The sequence below is a fragment of the Scomber scombrus genome, chromosome 16 (genome assembly GCF_963691925.1).
Source record: "Scomber scombrus chromosome 16, fScoSco1.1, whole genome shotgun sequence".
Classification (NCBI taxonomy): Eukaryota; Metazoa; Chordata; class Actinopteri; order Scombriformes; family Scombridae; genus Scomber; species Scomber scombrus.
In genome coordinates this window covers 5,429,549-5,447,730 of record NC_084985.1, presented here as the reverse complement: position 1 = coordinate 5,447,730, position 18,182 = coordinate 5,429,549, and the positions used below count along the sequence as shown (strand labels likewise).

General features: G+C 38.6%; 1 protein-coding gene across 1 annotated transcript; it reads right to left on the bottom strand.

Moving 5' to 3' along the window:
• Positions 1–2,421: 2,421 nt before the first annotated feature.
• LOC133995872 (major histocompatibility complex class I-related gene protein-like) lies at positions 2,422–17,966 on the bottom strand. The gene is made up of 9 exons (XM_062435385.1): positions 17,921–17,966; positions 16,763–17,029; positions 15,973–16,251; positions 15,569–15,871; positions 14,299–14,409; positions 9,865–9,917; positions 7,799–7,857; positions 5,279–5,411; positions 2,422–2,541 (listed from the first exon to the last, which is right to left on the bottom strand). Exons 1-9 carry the CDS (start codon positions 17,964–17,966, stop codon positions 2,422–2,424), a joined length of 1,371 nt encoding a protein of 456 aa, XP_062291369.1.
• Between the last annotated feature and the right edge of the window lie 216 nt (positions 17,967–18,182).

Below are 18,182 nucleotides of genomic sequence, written 5' to 3'. Positions count from 1 at the left end.
ATTTGAAATTTGTCATGGAAATGAATGCGTGTCATGAAAAAATTACATTATACACTCATTTGACAGTCGAAGACACTTTACATGACAAATTAAATGATTATTATAATTCATTTTAAGTAAAGAAGAACCAATAAAGTCAATAAAATATGAAGTTTTCAACTTTTTTCCAGTTATGAACTTTGTAATTAAGTTTTCTAGTATCTGTATAAAAATGTGAACCCTATATTGAAAATTCAAATAAAAGTGTTAAGCACAAAAACTCCAGACCAGGTCATCTTATTCCACCTTCTCAACAGGCTGCGGTCATGCTTGTCCTAAAAGAGGCCTGAAGGCCTGAACTCATCTGGTCTAAGTACTGCTACCTCACAATCAACTTAACCCTATTTCAAAAAGACCTGCCCTGTTTAAAAGTGAAATAAAGGTGCAATGCATAAATGTTTATCAGTTAGTAACAGCTCAAAGAAAAAAAAAAAAAAAACAAGAAATGGACAAAAGTGCAGTAGTGCCCAGAGTTTGGACCCTTTGGGGCCTAAAATCTGGAAATCAAGAATAAGTGCACAAAGCATGTGATAAAGTCCCTCTCAGCCACAGAGGATTCATCCTTACATGTTCGATAGCCATCCTCCTCTTTCTTCCTCCCTCAGTTCTGGGTCTAGTTCTAGCTGCATCGTTGTCGACGTCTGACCGCACTTGTCCTTCTTCTCCATCTTTCACTCTCTCCGCCTCTGCCTCCTCTGATCCTGCGTCCTTCTCCCTCTCCTTCTTCAACCCTTTCTGTCCGGCCCTCCCTCCGCCTTTACATTTCCTTCGCCCTCTCTCTCTCTTTCTCTCTCTCTCAATTTCCCCGCCCTCTCTCTCTCTCTCTCTCTCTTTCACTCATTCCATGTCTCTCCCACTCTCCCTCTCCTCATTTCATGCAGCGCTGGGGTTACCTAAGAGACTGGGCCTCAATGGAGAAAATCTCCTTTGGTACAATGAACTGGGCGAGAGGCAGAGGGGAGGGGGAGAGAAAGGGTGTGTGTTTGTGTGTGTGTGTGTGTGTGTGTGCGTGTGTGTGTGTGTGTGAGTGTGTGTTTGGGGGGTGGATGAGGGGGTGGATGAGGGGGTGTTGGAGAGAGGAGGGTAGGGATAGGGTTGAGGGGGGTTAAACTACAAGGAATGATAGTGGGATGCAGATGCATGCAGGAATGGAAGGGGGATTCAAAATCCAAAAAAATGAAAAAAGTGGTGTGATTTCGCCTATATGGTCAGTCTTTTGGCAGTTGCCTGCTGTGCCCCCCCCCACCCACCCACCCACCTGCTCCCCAGTCAGCTCACTTGGTCTAACTGAGCAAACACAAACCCCTTTAATGGATTTCAAGTCTGGAATCTTAATAAAATAAGGAAATAAGGTGGTCGTTTCATAAGTGGAAAAACTGAAGTTTAACTCCTTTTTTTGGGCAACGACCAAATAAAACTGAAGACCTTCCTGATAACCGTTAGATGGGAGACCTCAGCTGTGTCAGTGGTAGCCATTTTGTTTGTTTACTTGTTTGTTTGCTCTCGGCAGGAGCGCAAGATGAGACCCAGAGGATCAGAGCCCTCTTTATAAAGACAAGTTTCGACAGTGTAAACCCTCTCTTCCTCTGCATCGTGTGGGCCCCATTCAACACAAGTAATTACACTATCCCCCTTTAATCTATTCACAGTCTCTGTCCGAGAGGTGTTCCCCAAAGAACGGGACAAAACACACACAACCTTGTTTAGAGGTTAGTTACTGATTAGCACCAAAACTGTTGCAGTTCATTTTCCTGCTGCACCTTATTGAGCTCCTCTGCGATGCTATTCAGTTGGTCGTTTGTCTCTGTAGTTAGCAAACAGATCCCCCGCTGCGCAGCTCTGTGTCTTTACAACTCTCCCCCCAGCCCCCTTTTCTCATCGGAGGATGTGAGAAAACAATAGGGCTAATAAAAGAAGCAGAGACATAATTACACCACGGCGATGAAGTTAGTGCTCCTACGCCCCGAACCATAAATACCAGCAGTGTGAAATGGGATATGTGGGTGACTTTGAGGTGCCTTTTTATTCATTTTTATGCACCGACAACGGCGACTTATTCTTATTCCCATGTATTTCCTGTGTACATGCCAGGGTGAATCTGGGATCTCTGTGTTAATGACTCTATCAGGCCCTGATACTCAGAGGCCCCTGCTGAGGCAATGGATCCAAGAGGATTGGGGTGTTAGAATGTAGCACAGGAGGTGTCAAAGTTGGTTTGTTGGCGCTGTGTGTGTGTGTGTGTGTGTGTGTGTGTGTCCAAGTATGTGTATGTGTGTGAGACAAGGGGGAGAAGGAGGTGGGAGGGGGTTGGGCAGATTGTCCATGGTGCTCACCCCTCCGGGCGGGGCTGAATGAAGTTATTTCCAGGCCCCTGTCCATCTGTTACCGTGGCAGCAGCAGTGACCAAGGTGTTGCCATGGCGAGGTGGACACAAAAAGGCGTGGCGTGGGAACGGGTCCAGGGGTCAGGAGTGAGGGTCAGGGGGTCAAGGGTCACAACCAGCTGGACAGCACACAAGAGGAGGCCAGGGTGAGAAAAGAAGGAGGGAAGATTTGATTTGCTTTCTCTTTTTTCGCCCTTTCTTCTCTGGGTTTTTACGCGGGAGGGAGACGTCCGAGGAGTGGACAACACTGGACATTAACATTGAACTGGGGCGGTGAGATGAAAAAGGGATAAGTGAAGGGGGGGGTTGAAGAGGGTGAAGGGGGGTGAGAAGGGCCATGGGGCTCACAGAGAGGGGCCCCCACAACGTCCAGGCTTTTCGAGGCTCCCCTGCATTAGGCCTTATACCTACTGGTGTCTAATCGCGCATAGCATTTGACAGCCAATTGACTCTGGTCAATGTACACGCAAATGCGACTATTGAGAGGATGTGGACTGCTGCATGTGCGTGTGTGTCGGTCTGTGTGGCCACGGCCTGCACTTTAGTCAGATAAGTGATACCCAGAGAAAACAAAAGGCCATTGCACCAGATTTCATTCCGGTCGTTTTGAGCTCCAAACTGCTCACAGACAATGAGACAGGCTGAAGGGGGGTAATGAATCAATATTTTGGGAACATGGGAAAACACTATTTCTGAGTCTTCCACCATTTACATTTTTTTTCTGAAACCTCTTTATAATGCGTCATGTTTCACCTGCTGTCCTGGAACTGCTTTAAGCTTAGTCATCTTTCAGTTTAGTCAGAGCTATTAAAAAAACACTAATATATAATAATGCACTGATTTGACACAGGAAGGAGTTTAAAAAGTTTGCAAAATTGATTAATGTCTCATTGAGATGTTTGTTTATTGAACCACTACCTACTAATTATTGTACAAGTCTTTGGTTTTCATAGTAAAATTTATATTAAAGAATTAGGTTTTTGCTTTCTTCGAATAGTTTCTGATGCATTTGTTTATGTATTATTGACTGAATCAGTTATTCTTTCACGATTTCAATTGATAGCACTGTTATAGATTAGATGATGCATTAAATCTTTGCAGAAAAACTCTAAATCTAATTAAATTACTGTTGTGTTTAATTGTTAAACTCCCATCTTCACAAACTCATCGTTCTCACTTTGACTAAGAATCTCTGAAATATTAAAATTTTGATGTGAAAATCTTAATCCAAAATTTACAAGAAGAAATGGAGGGAATTACATTGTATTACTTTGTCTAATCTACAGGTCTTCTTAGATTGATTACTCAGGTTTTAGTTGTGCTGTCTCACTCAGCTCTTACAGTGATATCAAACTTCGCCCAATGAATCAATTCTTAACTAGCTTTTCTCCAAAACAGCAGTTTATCTTGAGCTGATTAGATTCCTGTTAAACCATGGAAGATAATCTATTGTTAGAGGCTGGCGAGGTGTAACGACATAATTCAAGCAGTGTTACTATTTAATATACTTTTAAAAAAGAATAGCTAAATAATGCACACATGAGACTCTGCAATATATTTCCTCATTTAATTTAGTTTAACATTCATCTTCATAGAAAGCTTAATATTTCAGACTTGAGAAAACAACTTTCACTCTTACAAAAAGTGTATTTCTTTATAAATGTGGTAACAATAGATTTTGGAAAAAAAGCCTTTTAAATTGCTCAGTTTTTCTCGTGCACTGAGATTTGAGCCTTATAGCCTTGGCTCTTATGATACAACATACTACGGCATTATACAATACAACATAACAGGAAGGGATACAATAAGTAATGTTTCTAAATGATATGATATGATATGATACGATACGATGCGATACGATACGATACGATACGATACGATACGATACGATACGATACGATATGATACGATACGATACGATATGATATGACATGATGATATGATACAATATAATGACCTGTTGCACCGTGAACCCAGCATGCATTGAAGTGATTTTTTGGCCAGTTGGGGGCAGTTTAAACAAGTTATTTCCACATCCAGCAGTTATGGAGCAACACTGTCTGTCCACCTGTTGAACGTAAGTTCAATATTCTCTTTCCTTTAACTCTGTTTTTGCTCTCTAACAACTCCTGAGGGAAATATCTGGCTCTTTAGCTGCTAAATGCTCCACTATGTTCACCAGCTAATCTACAGCTAACTGTGTCTGTTTGCTGTTTGGTGCTGAGCAGGTAGTGTACAGCGGGCTTTTTGGAGCTTTTTCTCTGAAAAACAGCTGCCTGCTTTGACTATGAGAGATAGTAAAGTATTAAAACCTTAAAGCTGCAGCTAAAAATTGAGCTGAAACTCACTATAAAGCTCTGTAAAGCCAAGGGGAGCTGCAGAATCACTGGTTTTATGTAGGTTCTTCACTACAGCCACATACAACACATGCTGCTTTAAAGGTGTAACATACAGAACAATCAATGCAGTGTCACTTAAACCTCTCAGATTCCAACATAAATGACATCCACAAAGACTGATCATTTGTCATTTTCTGTAGTATTGCTTGGAGACATTCCTACTCCTATTTTCTTCCCATAACAACATTAAATATCCTCCAAATTAAACGATCTATGCTGAAGCTTCATCACATCAGGCGTCTCAGCTGGACTGAAATATGGCAGCAGTGAAGAGCGAGATTAAAATGTCCACCTGCCCCGTAACGAACTGAAAAAGACGGCGAACCTTGAGCCGCATCAGTGGATAACACATTATGACAACGTGGATAAGAAGTCGCTTACAATGCAATTACACACACAAGAACACACACATGGACACGCACACATACACAGAGTAAACACACAGGGCCCCTCAGACTTTAATAGTTTCTGGGATGAAGGGACAGGATCCATACTCCTCCACAGCCCGCAGTAATAGGATTAGGAGCAGCCTCAGGAGGACATGGCAGGCCAAGTCCAACGCTCCGTTTGACACCTTTTGTCCACAAGCCCTGAGACGCAGATCACAGCAATAGGATGAGGGACAAAGGCTTTTGAATATTGTGTTGCAGCTACAAATATACCCTGATGGGAGAACGTCCAGCCCCAAGTTCCACTGCACATAAAATGAACAGACAGCGATTTAGACAACTCAATCAATTTTTAGGATGGATCAAGTGTTTGAGAAAACCTTTTTTTCTCCTTTTAAACCAATAAAACATTATTTTGTCCTTTTAGCAGAGAATGCTAAATCCTGACATAGGCTTGTTTAAAAAAAAATTAAAATAAATTCACTTAAAGAGAGTTTCGATTATTAGGCTATACAAATAATATTGACATTAAGTCTATGGTTTTTTTTTTAACAAATACCACAAAACATTTGAGTTGTAAGAAATTTCAACAAGCAATGAAAAAAGATTATGTTTTGGTTTATCTAACATGATTATTGGTACATGATATTAAGAATTATTGTAGAATATATTGTTGTTGTTTTTTTACAGTGATAATCTGAAAAATCACAAAGTTTATTTTCTTTTTCCAGTTTTAATAAGGAATAAAAATGCATACATGTTGACATATATACCTAGACCCACAACTATAAACTCACTGTCATATACATTTAAATAGACACGCATACACTTTATACACACACCTCTGGATATAAATACTCTATGATAGATAACGTGTATATATAGTTTGTATACACACCTGCATACCTAGATACAAACATACCCAAATACACAAGACAACAAACATGAATAAAGACACATTTCCCCTCATTGCTGCCGGCCTCTTCCCACCTAGGAAAGAGTCATTTGTAATATATGCAATAAAAATATACACATACTGTATAATCTGCAAAGTTCCTGTAAGTGATGCTCTTCTCTTTCTCTTCTGTTTTGTTGCTCCCGCTGCTTTTACTAACTCTGCAGGTTTTCTTTCTCTTTTTATTCCAAACAAACCACAAACATAAAAAACAACACTTCCTGTAAATCAAAGGATTATTTCCAGGTAAGACCGACAACATACTGTCATGACTATAATGATATGAGACTGAGTTCACTCACAGTCTTCAGCAGCAGAAAGGGTTAGCTCAGTTGTCATAGACATGGCTCATTTTCTTTTACCCTGTATCTCTACTAATTATAGACATTTTAAGAATACATTGTTTCATGAATCATCTTCCAAAATTCTAATTCAATCCAATACAACAGCTCTGCTTTAAATTCTACTTTTATGAAGTTTATACATTTATACAAAGTGATAATCGACTACATTAATATACATGAGGGGGGGGGGGCAAAATATTAGGAACACCAATCTATACGATGCACCCCAGTATATCATCACCACTTAGTACGACCTCAATAATAAACATAAAGTAGAATAATCACTTTTTTGACAATTTCAACAAAAACTGAACATGTATAAACTGAATTTATAGCAGAGCTGTTGTATTAAATTGAATTAGATTGATTGACCTAATGAATAGGCAGAAACATGCTCAACTTCTTTCTTGTTTTTTAAGTGTAATGCATGGGTGCTAGAGATTTTGCAAAGTCATGGTGTTGCAGGTCAGTTGTGTTATATTTCCCTTACATAAAACTGACGAAACACATGTGCTTTTGGATACATGGTGGTTCTTTAATGTCACATGAAGTTTCTCCACAGTAAACAAAACATTGTGCCATTCAGCAGCCTTTAAAATGTACACATTTAATTGAATCCTAAAATAGATAATCATGCAGTAGTTCACACTAAATGCTATTAAAACATGTATTATTGCTTTTCCTACCTGTTTGAGGCCATGACAACATAAAACATGGAATTTTTTTCTCATTGACCCTAAATATTATGTTTTACAGACCTCTACAGACCTCATTTGTTCGTGTACAAGATGAAAAAATGAAACTCAACTTCAAAAATGACTCCAGCAGGATCTCTTATGTCAGCAGTGATTTGTTTTTTTTCTTCGTTTATACACTAAAGCACAACCTGTATCTATAGCAACCATAGCACAATCTGATGGTGTTTTTGTGCAATACATACCTCATACAAGTGTTAAAGATTTACCTAAAAGTTAAATAGTTTTAAAGAGTTAAATAGATTTTATTTTTGACCAGATATGACACAAAGTAACCTCTACCAAACAGTTGACCAGACCTACAAAGGGTTAAAACGAGATTCATATCTGTTGGCTGATATTTTCATTTAATTTCAATTATGTTCTCAAGTCAGTGAATGTATTTCCTACTTCTAATAGGTGACGTTTGAAAGAAATAAGCCATAATGTAATTGTATCCTCTCTTGAATTGATATTCAGGTGGTTCTGTCTACGAGCAGGCAGCAGCTCCTCCTCAGTTTGAACGATTATTGACATTCCCGGCGATCTCCTCACATCCCGTGCCATGGAGAGGTGACACAGAGATTCTCTGTCCTCTCCCCTCCCAGTGCACTCTGGGAGAGCGACCAAAAGCAGTTTTACGACCAAGAGCTGCTGACGCTCACTTCCTGCCAAGAATCGGAGAGGCGAGGTTCAAAGTGATCAGCGGCTCACATACCAACACACGTGCATCGAGAAACACACATAAATCACACACAAACCCTGGCACACGTGTTCGAGATTTAGTTTTGGATGCATTCACACCATCAGACCTCTTGCCGCTTTCAATTATGTTTTTTGTCTTTTCTAGAAACTTGACCATGCATGTCTCAAGACGAATAATGTTTGTGGAGAAATTTCACAGAAGTATGGAAAATGTGGTAAACTAGCCTGTTCTCTAGGTGCTGTCAAAAGGCATATTAGGAAAAGTAGATGAAGAAGAAATGGACATGACAGTTTGAAGGGAAGTAAGTACAACAAAAGAGTGAATGACAGCACCTCATCAACTAATTTCCCTAAAGAACAGGATTCAAACTCAGACCACAGTTATCCAGGCTGGCTGTTATTTTCAGGCAAAGAGCGAGTACCCTGATGGAGACTGCTGTGGTTGCTGGGAGATTCATGATGCACCTGCAAAACTTTGATTGTCTCATTTGGATTACATAAGATTTAAATTCCAGCTTGAGTGTGATTCAAATACAATGTGCAGGTCAGCTCCATATGTCAGGTTTCAATCCTTTGGCAAATATATCTAGACTAACGCTGTCCACGGCTGTTTCAGAAGTGAGAAAACTAAAAATCTAATGTCTGCTCTGTGTTGCAAGTGATCAGAATCATCATCTGTGGAGCACTTGTGGAGCTCCTGCATGTTTCTTTTAAACGATATCCATCAATCCAAATCAAATTAGATAGAATCAAACATTTTATGAGTATGCTGAATGAGAAAATCCCTAAAAAAGGTGTCAAAATGTCACTTTGGGATTGATTTGCCTCTCTAAGCTGATGTACAGACACTACTTTTTTTTAATGACAAGTCAAAAGCAATAGACACATTTCATGTTATTTATTGAAGGAAACACCATACAACACAGACACCTTTTGATAAGATATGTTGTCATTATCAGTGGAAAAACACATTGAGTTAAGTGTCTTGTCCCCCCCCTCTTCACAGATGTAAAGGGCACTACTTGGACCAGCACATCAATAATATAGCTAATTACGTTTTACATTTTCAAACTGTTATTATAATTTATTTGGTAATCGTGAATGTGGATCAGCTGGTGTTATACAGTGTCACATCATGCAGTCACTCATTCACACACAGCAGCAAAGTGCAACTATATAGTTTTCTACAAGAACAATAAATGTTTATGAGTGATTATGGTGGTCTTTCTAAGGTATTCACAGTATTTTATATGGAGTATAATGACACTAATAGTAGGTAAAGCAAAATGCTGATGTGTCTAATATGTGCTACTTCAACCTGTATGATTCGCGGCTTGAAATACTCTTTACTATTTAGACAAAAGTTGTAGAAATAGCCAGAAATGTGACTATTCATGTTGTTAAACCTTAATGACAGACAGATTTAGGAACATTCTGTATTGCCAAAAGCTGTACAAGCAGTGAAGAAAGTCAGGTAAGTTTTATGGTATGGGCACATCTCAACTTAACATTGTGTGTGGTAAAGTTCAACACATGTTTCTTTAAACTTCTTGACATGCTCTCTCTCTCTTCCCAGCGCCGAATGAGAGCCTGATGAATCAATAAGAGCACAAAAAAGGAGGGAAATTGTCTGAGTGGCAGAAACGTCTGAATAAGAGCCAACGGTCAGAATTGATCACAATGGAAAAGCTCCAGAGAAAGCAAAGCCTTCATTTTCAAAGTCATGTCTTTAAAAAAAAACACAAAAATTTAATGAAAAACATTGTGTGTGTGTGTGTGTGTGTGTGTGTGTGTCTGTGTGTGTCTGTGTGTGTAGGTGTGTGTGAGAAAGTATGAAAAAAAGAGCGGTGCATGTGATTATCGGACAGGGGCCAGGCAGGCGGCCTGCAGACGGACGCAGAGAAAGGGGCATTTACCTTGAACTCTAATCGTCCCGTCTCTGGGGCGGGGTCAGGTATTGTAGCTGGGTCTGACAGGGTCAGGAGGGACAAGAGAGGGAGACAGGGGGAGGCGGTGGGGAGCAGGGACAGAGGCTGCCCCTGAGGTCGTGGGGCGCTACCCCCGTGGGGGGTCAGAGAATGTGGGGGCAGTGGGGGGATGGAGGGTAGGTATTGGCAGATTTTCGTGGGGTGCAGATGCTCAATATGCAGATGTCTAATCGAATTGTGCTACGATGAATTGGTCCCCCCTCCTGATTTGCATCAGGACAATCCTTGGCAGTGGCTCAGGGGTCAGCGCAGTTCCCCTGGACAAAATGAGCAGCCGGCTGCAGACGCCCCTGAGAACGTGTGAACTTGAAGTAGACTTTACTCAATGACAAGGATATTGATTGATTCAAATTTCTGTCTGTCTGTCTGAGAATGCGTCTGACATCTGTCTTTCCTGTGAACAAGTTGTTTCTCAAAGTATGAAATGGAAGAAAACATTTATGATTTTGTATCACTTCACCTTACAGGTTCAGTGTTTTGCTAAAAAAACCCATAACAGAACATTCACATGCTCCCACTTCATGCATAATCATCCACCTTGTGGTGAAACATAACATTAAATTGTAGGACTGCAATGATTAGTTTCAATCTGCACCTAATTTGATGATCAAATAATCAGTTTTGTAATTTTTAAGGAAACATTTGCTGATTGCAGCTTCTCAAATGTGAGGATGTTAAACCTTTATGTGTTAAACATGATAGTAATCTGAATATCTTGTGTTTGGACTGTTGATCAGAAAAAAAACAACTTAACTGATAAACATTTTTATAGCCTAAACAGTTAATTGAAAAGAATCAGCAGATGAATCGATAACGGCAGTAATCTTCAGTTGCAGCCCTAATAAACTGATCATCCAAAGCCAACACAGACATTTAAAACACTACTTAAAGACTGTCCTTTAAAGCCAAGACGGTGCCAAGAAATTAGCTTAAGGTGCTTGGCAGTGTCCACAGGCAGATGTTTAGTATCCAATCAACTTTGTGACTCTCAAGCATACTAATAGTATGACCCATTTTATTGCAAATAAAAGCATACTCTGTTAAACAGTAACTGGAGCCATCGCCTACAGCACCTAACCTATAGAAAGCTGATAATATAATGTGGTGATGACATTTGATCATGGAGAGCTATCATAAAACAGAAATGGCTCCTCTGCACCATTACTGATCTATCACCATGTTTAACATAATGGCTGCCAACATACATTGTAGGTTAAAGGCTTTTTTTGTTTGTGGCTGTTTAAATGCTGACTGTAATCTTTTCTAACCCTAACTCTAACCCTCCAGGTTTTGTACTCTGTCTGTCAAGATCTGTCTTCATGTGGAATGTAAGAAATGTACATAATTTATGTAATATTTCAGTTTAAAATCTGGAAACCTCACAGATTAGGCTCATTCTTCTACTGCTATGGTAACATGAAGTTGAAGATACACATATCTTCCTCACTACAAATGGAGATGATAAAACCTTTGTAAATGTTTCAGACACATTTAAATGATATTGTTCAAGACGATTTATAAGATTGTGTTGCATTGCATTGAATAAGATCAATGTCAGTGTGCAGATATTGATCCAGTGTATCAGACTGGTGTATAATTACCAAGTAACATACATAAAAATGCTGTTATGAAGATCGTTTTCATGTAGATAAGCTTTATGTATCATTATTATGGGGTTGTAGGTTTCTGCAGTAATGTACTTACATGTCTGCCTGTATGACTGAACAGACTGAATGACTTCTGCATTGCATTGTACTTATTTAGGAACTATTTGACCTGAATTCATTTGCACATTTAAGGTGTGCATCACATTCTGTAATATGAATTATTTCATATCTCCATTTGACATCAACTGGGTGTTGATTGTAAGAGTTTACACACACACACACACACACACACACACACACACACACACACACACACACACACACACACACACACACACACACACACACACACACTTTATATCATTAACCTCGACTGTGGAGACTTCAAGAGGAGGTCTCCACTGACCAAGACCAAGACCAAGATTGTGAGATGTGTGTTTCATTTAATAGATGCAGCACTTTTGTTTACAAGTTTCTGAATGACACGAACGACCGTTTTTGCGGCCATCAACACAACACTGACAGTAGGGAAAAAAGACAATATAAATCTATAAAGTTATTAGCCTGTCAAGGAATTTTAACTACAGACCTCCTTTCTGACATCACTACCATCACTTATAGTAGAAGTCTATGCAGGCGAACATTTCCTTAAGTAATTTGCTGTGTATCTGTTGATGAGTTTTAAATTAATACAATTTGAGAATTTAATTGATGATAATTTGACAATCTGAAAACTTAAAGTCAGAAAACTCTTTATAATGTTGGAGGTGTGAACATGCTCTGTCAGCTGTATCTCTGGTGCCTTGCTTCACAGCCGAGACGTTTCAGAGTTATGTTGCACTCTAGTGGTGATATAGAGAAATACACACTCTCAGTCACAAGTCTGTTATTTTCCATGAATAAACCAAAAGGTATTTTGTTTTTGTAGTAATGTGAGTATTGTTAGTCTAAGCATAATCCCATGATTTTCAGGTGTCAGAGACAAGCTTTACTTGAGTGTTTCCAAATACCTGTTTCGAAACGTTTAAGTCAACACAATATGCAATAAAGTACATCAACCAGTACAACAAGTAAAACTGTAATTAATCATTTAACACCAATAATCTGAGCATTACAAATACACCAGTATCTGAACAAGAGAGTCATATATAAAGGGAAAATAAACTGTAACATGTTCATAGTTTGGACACATCGCATTCAAAGTATGAAAGTAATCACAATGAAACAAACAAAGAAACAAAAATATTTAAATATGTTTTCCAGCTGTGACCTAGTGCAGAATTTTCATTAGTGTTTCCAAAATGAAACTGTCAAGCTAAGTGTGAGTGAAGGCATTAGTAGTGATGTATTTAATGTTTTAGGATGTTTGGTTTCAGCTTTAAGAGCAAGAGTTTAAAGTGCTGAGTATCATCAGGTCTCCCATGAATGGATTTAATACTAATGATTATCAAAGACAGTATAAATTTGATATCTAAAGATAAAAGATGCATCACTGGAGTAACGTTGTGGCCCTTTGGTGTCTGGTAGCTGCTGCAGTGATTCATCTCCACCAAAGGTCTGCGGAAACAGCTGGACAGCAGCATCACTTCTCTCCAGATGTTGTTAATCCTGCAGTGGAGGATTCACATCAACATTAATGCTTCTGTCAGCTCTCAGATAATCTTCTCAGATATCATTCTTCACTGCATCCACTGAGGACCTGAAACTCATAAATCAGATCTATGAATTCACACTTTAGTTTGATGTATCCTGTGACTTTCTGATGATATCTGTGACTTCACATCTCAACGTTCATTAAAACAAGTCTGTAACCTTGCACAACTAATTATAATAATCATTATGTCAACTTGCCATGAACACAAAAATACTCTAGGTGCATATTTTGTTAATGTCAAGATGACAAATAATTAAATATGTCCAGAATGTAAAATATTCAATCAGTCAGTATTATAATAAAACCTCAGTGTCGGCTGTCTCCTGTAACTATACTGGATCAATTGTCTAAGAGATTCTCTCAAAATCAGCCAAACAGTTTTTTCTTTCTCTCTTACTTTTTTAAAAACTTTTTTTACAAAGACAGTGATGCCATGATGAAATACTCACTGTGATCAGTTAATGGCTGTATCTTTGACACAAGAAGTTTCAGTGGATGATGAGTCTGAAGCTTTGAAAGAGAACAAAGTGTCAGTAATTGAATTTAAACTATTAGCTGCAGAGAGAGATAAACTATCTAAAAGGTCAGAATACTCACAGTTTGCAGACCTGAATCCTGAAATACAGACCAGAGATTACAGTACTTTAACATTTAAAATGTCAATACAAGTATAGTATAATTTCAAGTGTACAAGTGCTACAGTTAGATGGACAAGTGCAATTTACCGGAACATCATTATTATTATTATTATTATTATTATTATTATTATTATTATTATTATTATTATTATCTATCTATCTATCTATCTATCTATCTATCTATCTATCTATCTATCTATCTATCTATCTATCTATCTATCTATCTATCTATTTATGAAACAAAGAAAACACTAATACATGTTTTATAGAAAACTGTGTGTATTTTATTTATTTCAAAACGTAAGACTCAGTTAGAGGACAAGCTACTGAACATCAGCCAGGTTACACTCTTATTTGTTTTATTGATTCAGAATAAATATTTTCCTAAAATATTTGAATTCTGCTCTAAAGTATGTTGAAACAGTGAAGTTAAAATGGCTTGAAGAGTATTGTTGTCCCTCACCATTATTTCTCCTTCTCCAGATGAAGACTCCAGTGATGCAGACTGCCAGGAGCAGCAGCAGTCCTACAACACCTCCAATAACAGGACCAGCAGGGAACTCTGAGGGAGGAACTGGAACCAAAACACAACATTCACAGTGTGTCAGGAGCATGACTATGCACTTTAGGTATTTTCACCTATAATTATCTGAACTAAAGTATAATAATCAAACATCATTATTGACAATTACATTAGTTACTAGTTTGATCCCCTTTAAACACAGGGCTTTCCCTGTGAGGGTAACTGAATGGGTTTTTTTTAGGGTCACAATAATCCAAATTTCCTGTAAATGAATAATTCTGGATTAATATAATTGTTGACCAATTGTGACTAATGTTTGCACTGTGTGTGTATTATTTGCTCCTATTTTGTAAAGTGCACCTCCTAAAGTTGTAATCTAGAAATCACATGTAAAAAGCTGGTAAACCAGAAGTTAGTGAAAGAAGGATGATGCCCTTTTGACATTATCTTTACTTTATTTTTGACTGACCTTTGAAATACATGTATTTGGATTACATTTGTTTGGTTTCTCCTTTTGTATTATAATTTATTTCACCAGGGGATTTGACTTTGTGAAATTTGTGAGGATTATTCATGCGTGTTTGTGTTGATTTGAGAGTAAACGTTCAAGTGTGAGATGCGTAGTGGAGTGTTAAGAAATAGAAATTAATTAAAAGAAAAAACAGGAATAAGGGTATTTGTGTTATTTTAGTAAGGTATATTTAGAATGATTCATCAACAAAGAAAATGACAATATTCTTAAAGGACAAAGGTTTGCAGTGCTGTTGACCTTTTCCTGAGCAGGTGGGAAGTGGACTGCCATTCTTGGCACCAAGACTCCAGTGCACTATCTTGATTGGCAACATCAAACCCTCAACTGCACCTCTTCCTCACAATGGGGTGCATGGTAAATCACCCAGATACCAGGTGAAGATATAACTGAATGTAAATGCAGATCGATCCCAACCTGGCTCCAAAACAGAGCCCTTTGTCTCAACCATTGGATTCAAACTTGTTTCTTATTTTTACTTCAGTAGTTTAAGTAGGGGATCAACAGTTTTGTTTGTTAACCCTGGACTTAACTAATCCTCATCTCTATTATTCTGAGGACTGATAACCTTGTTTCAGTTTCATTCAAACTGTATAATCAGAAGGCAGAGTTGATTCTGTCAGAACATTTACAGCAAATGACACCAAATGTTCTTAGCAGGCGACCATCACAAAGTCTTACCCCAGTGAGTTTTGATCACAGCTTTATCCAGTTTGGTGATGATGTCGTCCTTCACACCAGAGAGCTGAAACACACATTCGTACCTCCTCCAGTCTTCAGGTGTGACTGATGAAAGGTTCAGGTCAACACTCATCTGGAAGGATCCATCATGGTTGGGGAGGATCTCTCCAAGTTCCACGTCCTCATGAAGCTCCTCTCCATCTTTCCTCCAGAACATCATGACTCTGTCAGGGTAGAAACCTGTAGCGAAGCATCTGACTGGAGAGGAGGGAGTCTTCTGGAGGAGAGACACTGAGGGAAGCTCTGGAGAGACAAGGGGGGGGGAAGGCAGGGGGTGAGGTTAGAAACAGAAGAGACATGTAAATATTGGGTCCATTAAGCTACATCAGGTCATGTGATTCTACCTGTTCTCAACAGAAAGTTCTTCCCAAGGTCCAAATATGTCTTCAAAAACTCAGGACAACGCTGAGTGAGGAAGGATTTCCTATAGTCATTCTTTGGTCTATTTCTGTCCCATTGCTGTTTGATGATGAGAGCTTCTGGTTTTTGAGCGATCCATGTCAGTGTCTTCAGGTCAAATGCTATGAAGTCTTCTCCATCATAACCAAACTGAGCAAATCTATTAATCTCTCCAGTCTCATCGTCCCATTCACAGCCATTCATCCCCTGTAAGATGTGGACACCTGAGAGAGAGACAGAGAGCAGAGTGAGATCCCACAGAGGTTTACAGGTGGCTGCAGTCTATGTGAGGCTTCATTTTAGAGAAGGTCGAGAAACATGTGGAAGAGACACCTCGTCATCACAAGACCAACACACAGAAATACACAAACTGACTTTAAGAGGAGATGGGAGCTTTCCAACCAAACACACATACACACACACACACACACACACACACACACACACACACACACACACACACACACACACACACACACACACACACACACACACACACTCACACACACACACACACACACACACACACACACACACACACACACACACACACACACACACAAACAAAACAAGGGCTAGATTCAAATTCACAACGCTGTTATTCAGTTTTTAAGTGAATCCATTTAGCAAACTGTATGTGTTTGAACATTTAAACATGTGTGTTAATAATGTAACTATATCTGTTTGCTATTTGACAATAAACACAACTTTTTATTTTTCAATACTTTTACTTACCTCCAGTTTGGTTCAGTTGATTCTTCATCATGTCAATTGCAGCATTGTATTTATTATGGACAAACAAAGACTCCTGAGTGTACCAATCCAAGTGTTGTGGATCATCTTCTTTCAGTTTTTTCATCCAGTCCTGTGTGAATTCTGCTTTCTCCCCGATGCTGTCACAGCGACCTACTGGAACTTCATCAATCAATGCCACACCCACAAAATCTGGGATGTGTTTGACTCCAGAGGACACTGTGAAGAAAAACTTCAGCGAGTGTTTCACTGTAAGAGAAAGAGGCTTTTAGTTCATATTGATAGTTATGATAATTACATTTAACTACTTTCAGTATTTCGCCCAGCATGAAACATCAGACACACAAAGTTAGTGATGAGCTGGTGATGAAAGTAGAACATTTACCTACTTAAGAGCCAGATATTATAATTGGACTGATTGAGACTAAACAAAAGCTAAAAGGAGAGTGAATATGGATGTAGGCCTAGTCATAAATAGGAAGCTGATATGAGCTGATCAGTGTTAAGTCAATTTGGCAGACAAAAAAACAAAAAAACAAAAAAAAACAACACATAAAATAGTGCAAATCTGATTAAACATTTTCAGAAATGTGACTTTACAGAATATTGTTGTTATTGAACATTATTCTGTAAAGTCACATTTCTGACTGATTACAAGATGAAGACGTCATAGGCTAATTACAAAATGTTTACGGATGAATTCATATTAACCTCTAAATTATGAGGTAAATATCTTCAATGAAAGATGACTAATAGTTATATCATCATGTAGGCCTGATGCCTGGGTACGTCTTTGGAGTGTGAAGGTTTCATATTCATAACTGATAAATGTATCATATCAATAACGTAAAGCCTATTTATTCTCTACTCTTTTTATTTTTGCCTTGCTTTTTTTTTTTCTTGTGCCGGACTTTTTTTCTTTCTTTTTTTGCCTGGCCCTAATACTCCGTCGTAGGAAAACCACTCGACTCACTATAAAAACTAACTTTACTGCATTTATTAATTATTAATCCAAATAAATACATTTCAAATGTATTACAACCTAAAAACTGCGTCAAACTGCCCAGTGTGAAAGTGAAACATAACACTGGGTCATTAACATCCTCACTTACAATTAACACATTTTAAAGATAATCTCACCTGAAAGTGTGACATCAAAGAAGAAGAGCAGAAAAACGAGTTTCATCGTCTTCATGACTTGTTGCAGAGTCCTGTCGAGTGACCACTAGTGGACACACCAGTCCGTTCAATTCTGTAAATGATTCGTGTGTTGCCACTGTGGGACCAAAGCAGGTAGGCTATCAAATTACAGTATCAAATTACAGCAGCCGCCCGGCCCACCTTTTTTTTTATCATTAATTTGTACAAACAAACATTTTAACCCTGGATGCAAATATTTATA

What these genes read in the sequence shown, in the direction of transcription:
- LOC133995872 (XM_062435385.1), bottom strand. Translation starts at nt 17,966, where the DNA reads ATGAAACTCGTTTTTCTGCTCTTCTTCTTTGATGTCACACTTTCAG. An exon ending in CTTTGATGTCACACTTTCAG is followed by an intron (nt 17,030 to 17,920) that starts GTGAGATTATCT and finishes TTTCTCTTACAG; the next exon opens with TGAAACACTCGCTGAAGTTT. An exon ending in ACCTCTCCATGGCACGGGAT is followed by an intron (nt 5,412 to 7,798) that starts GTGAGGAGATCG and finishes TCTGCGTCTCAG; the next exon opens with GGCTTGTGGACAAAAGGTGT.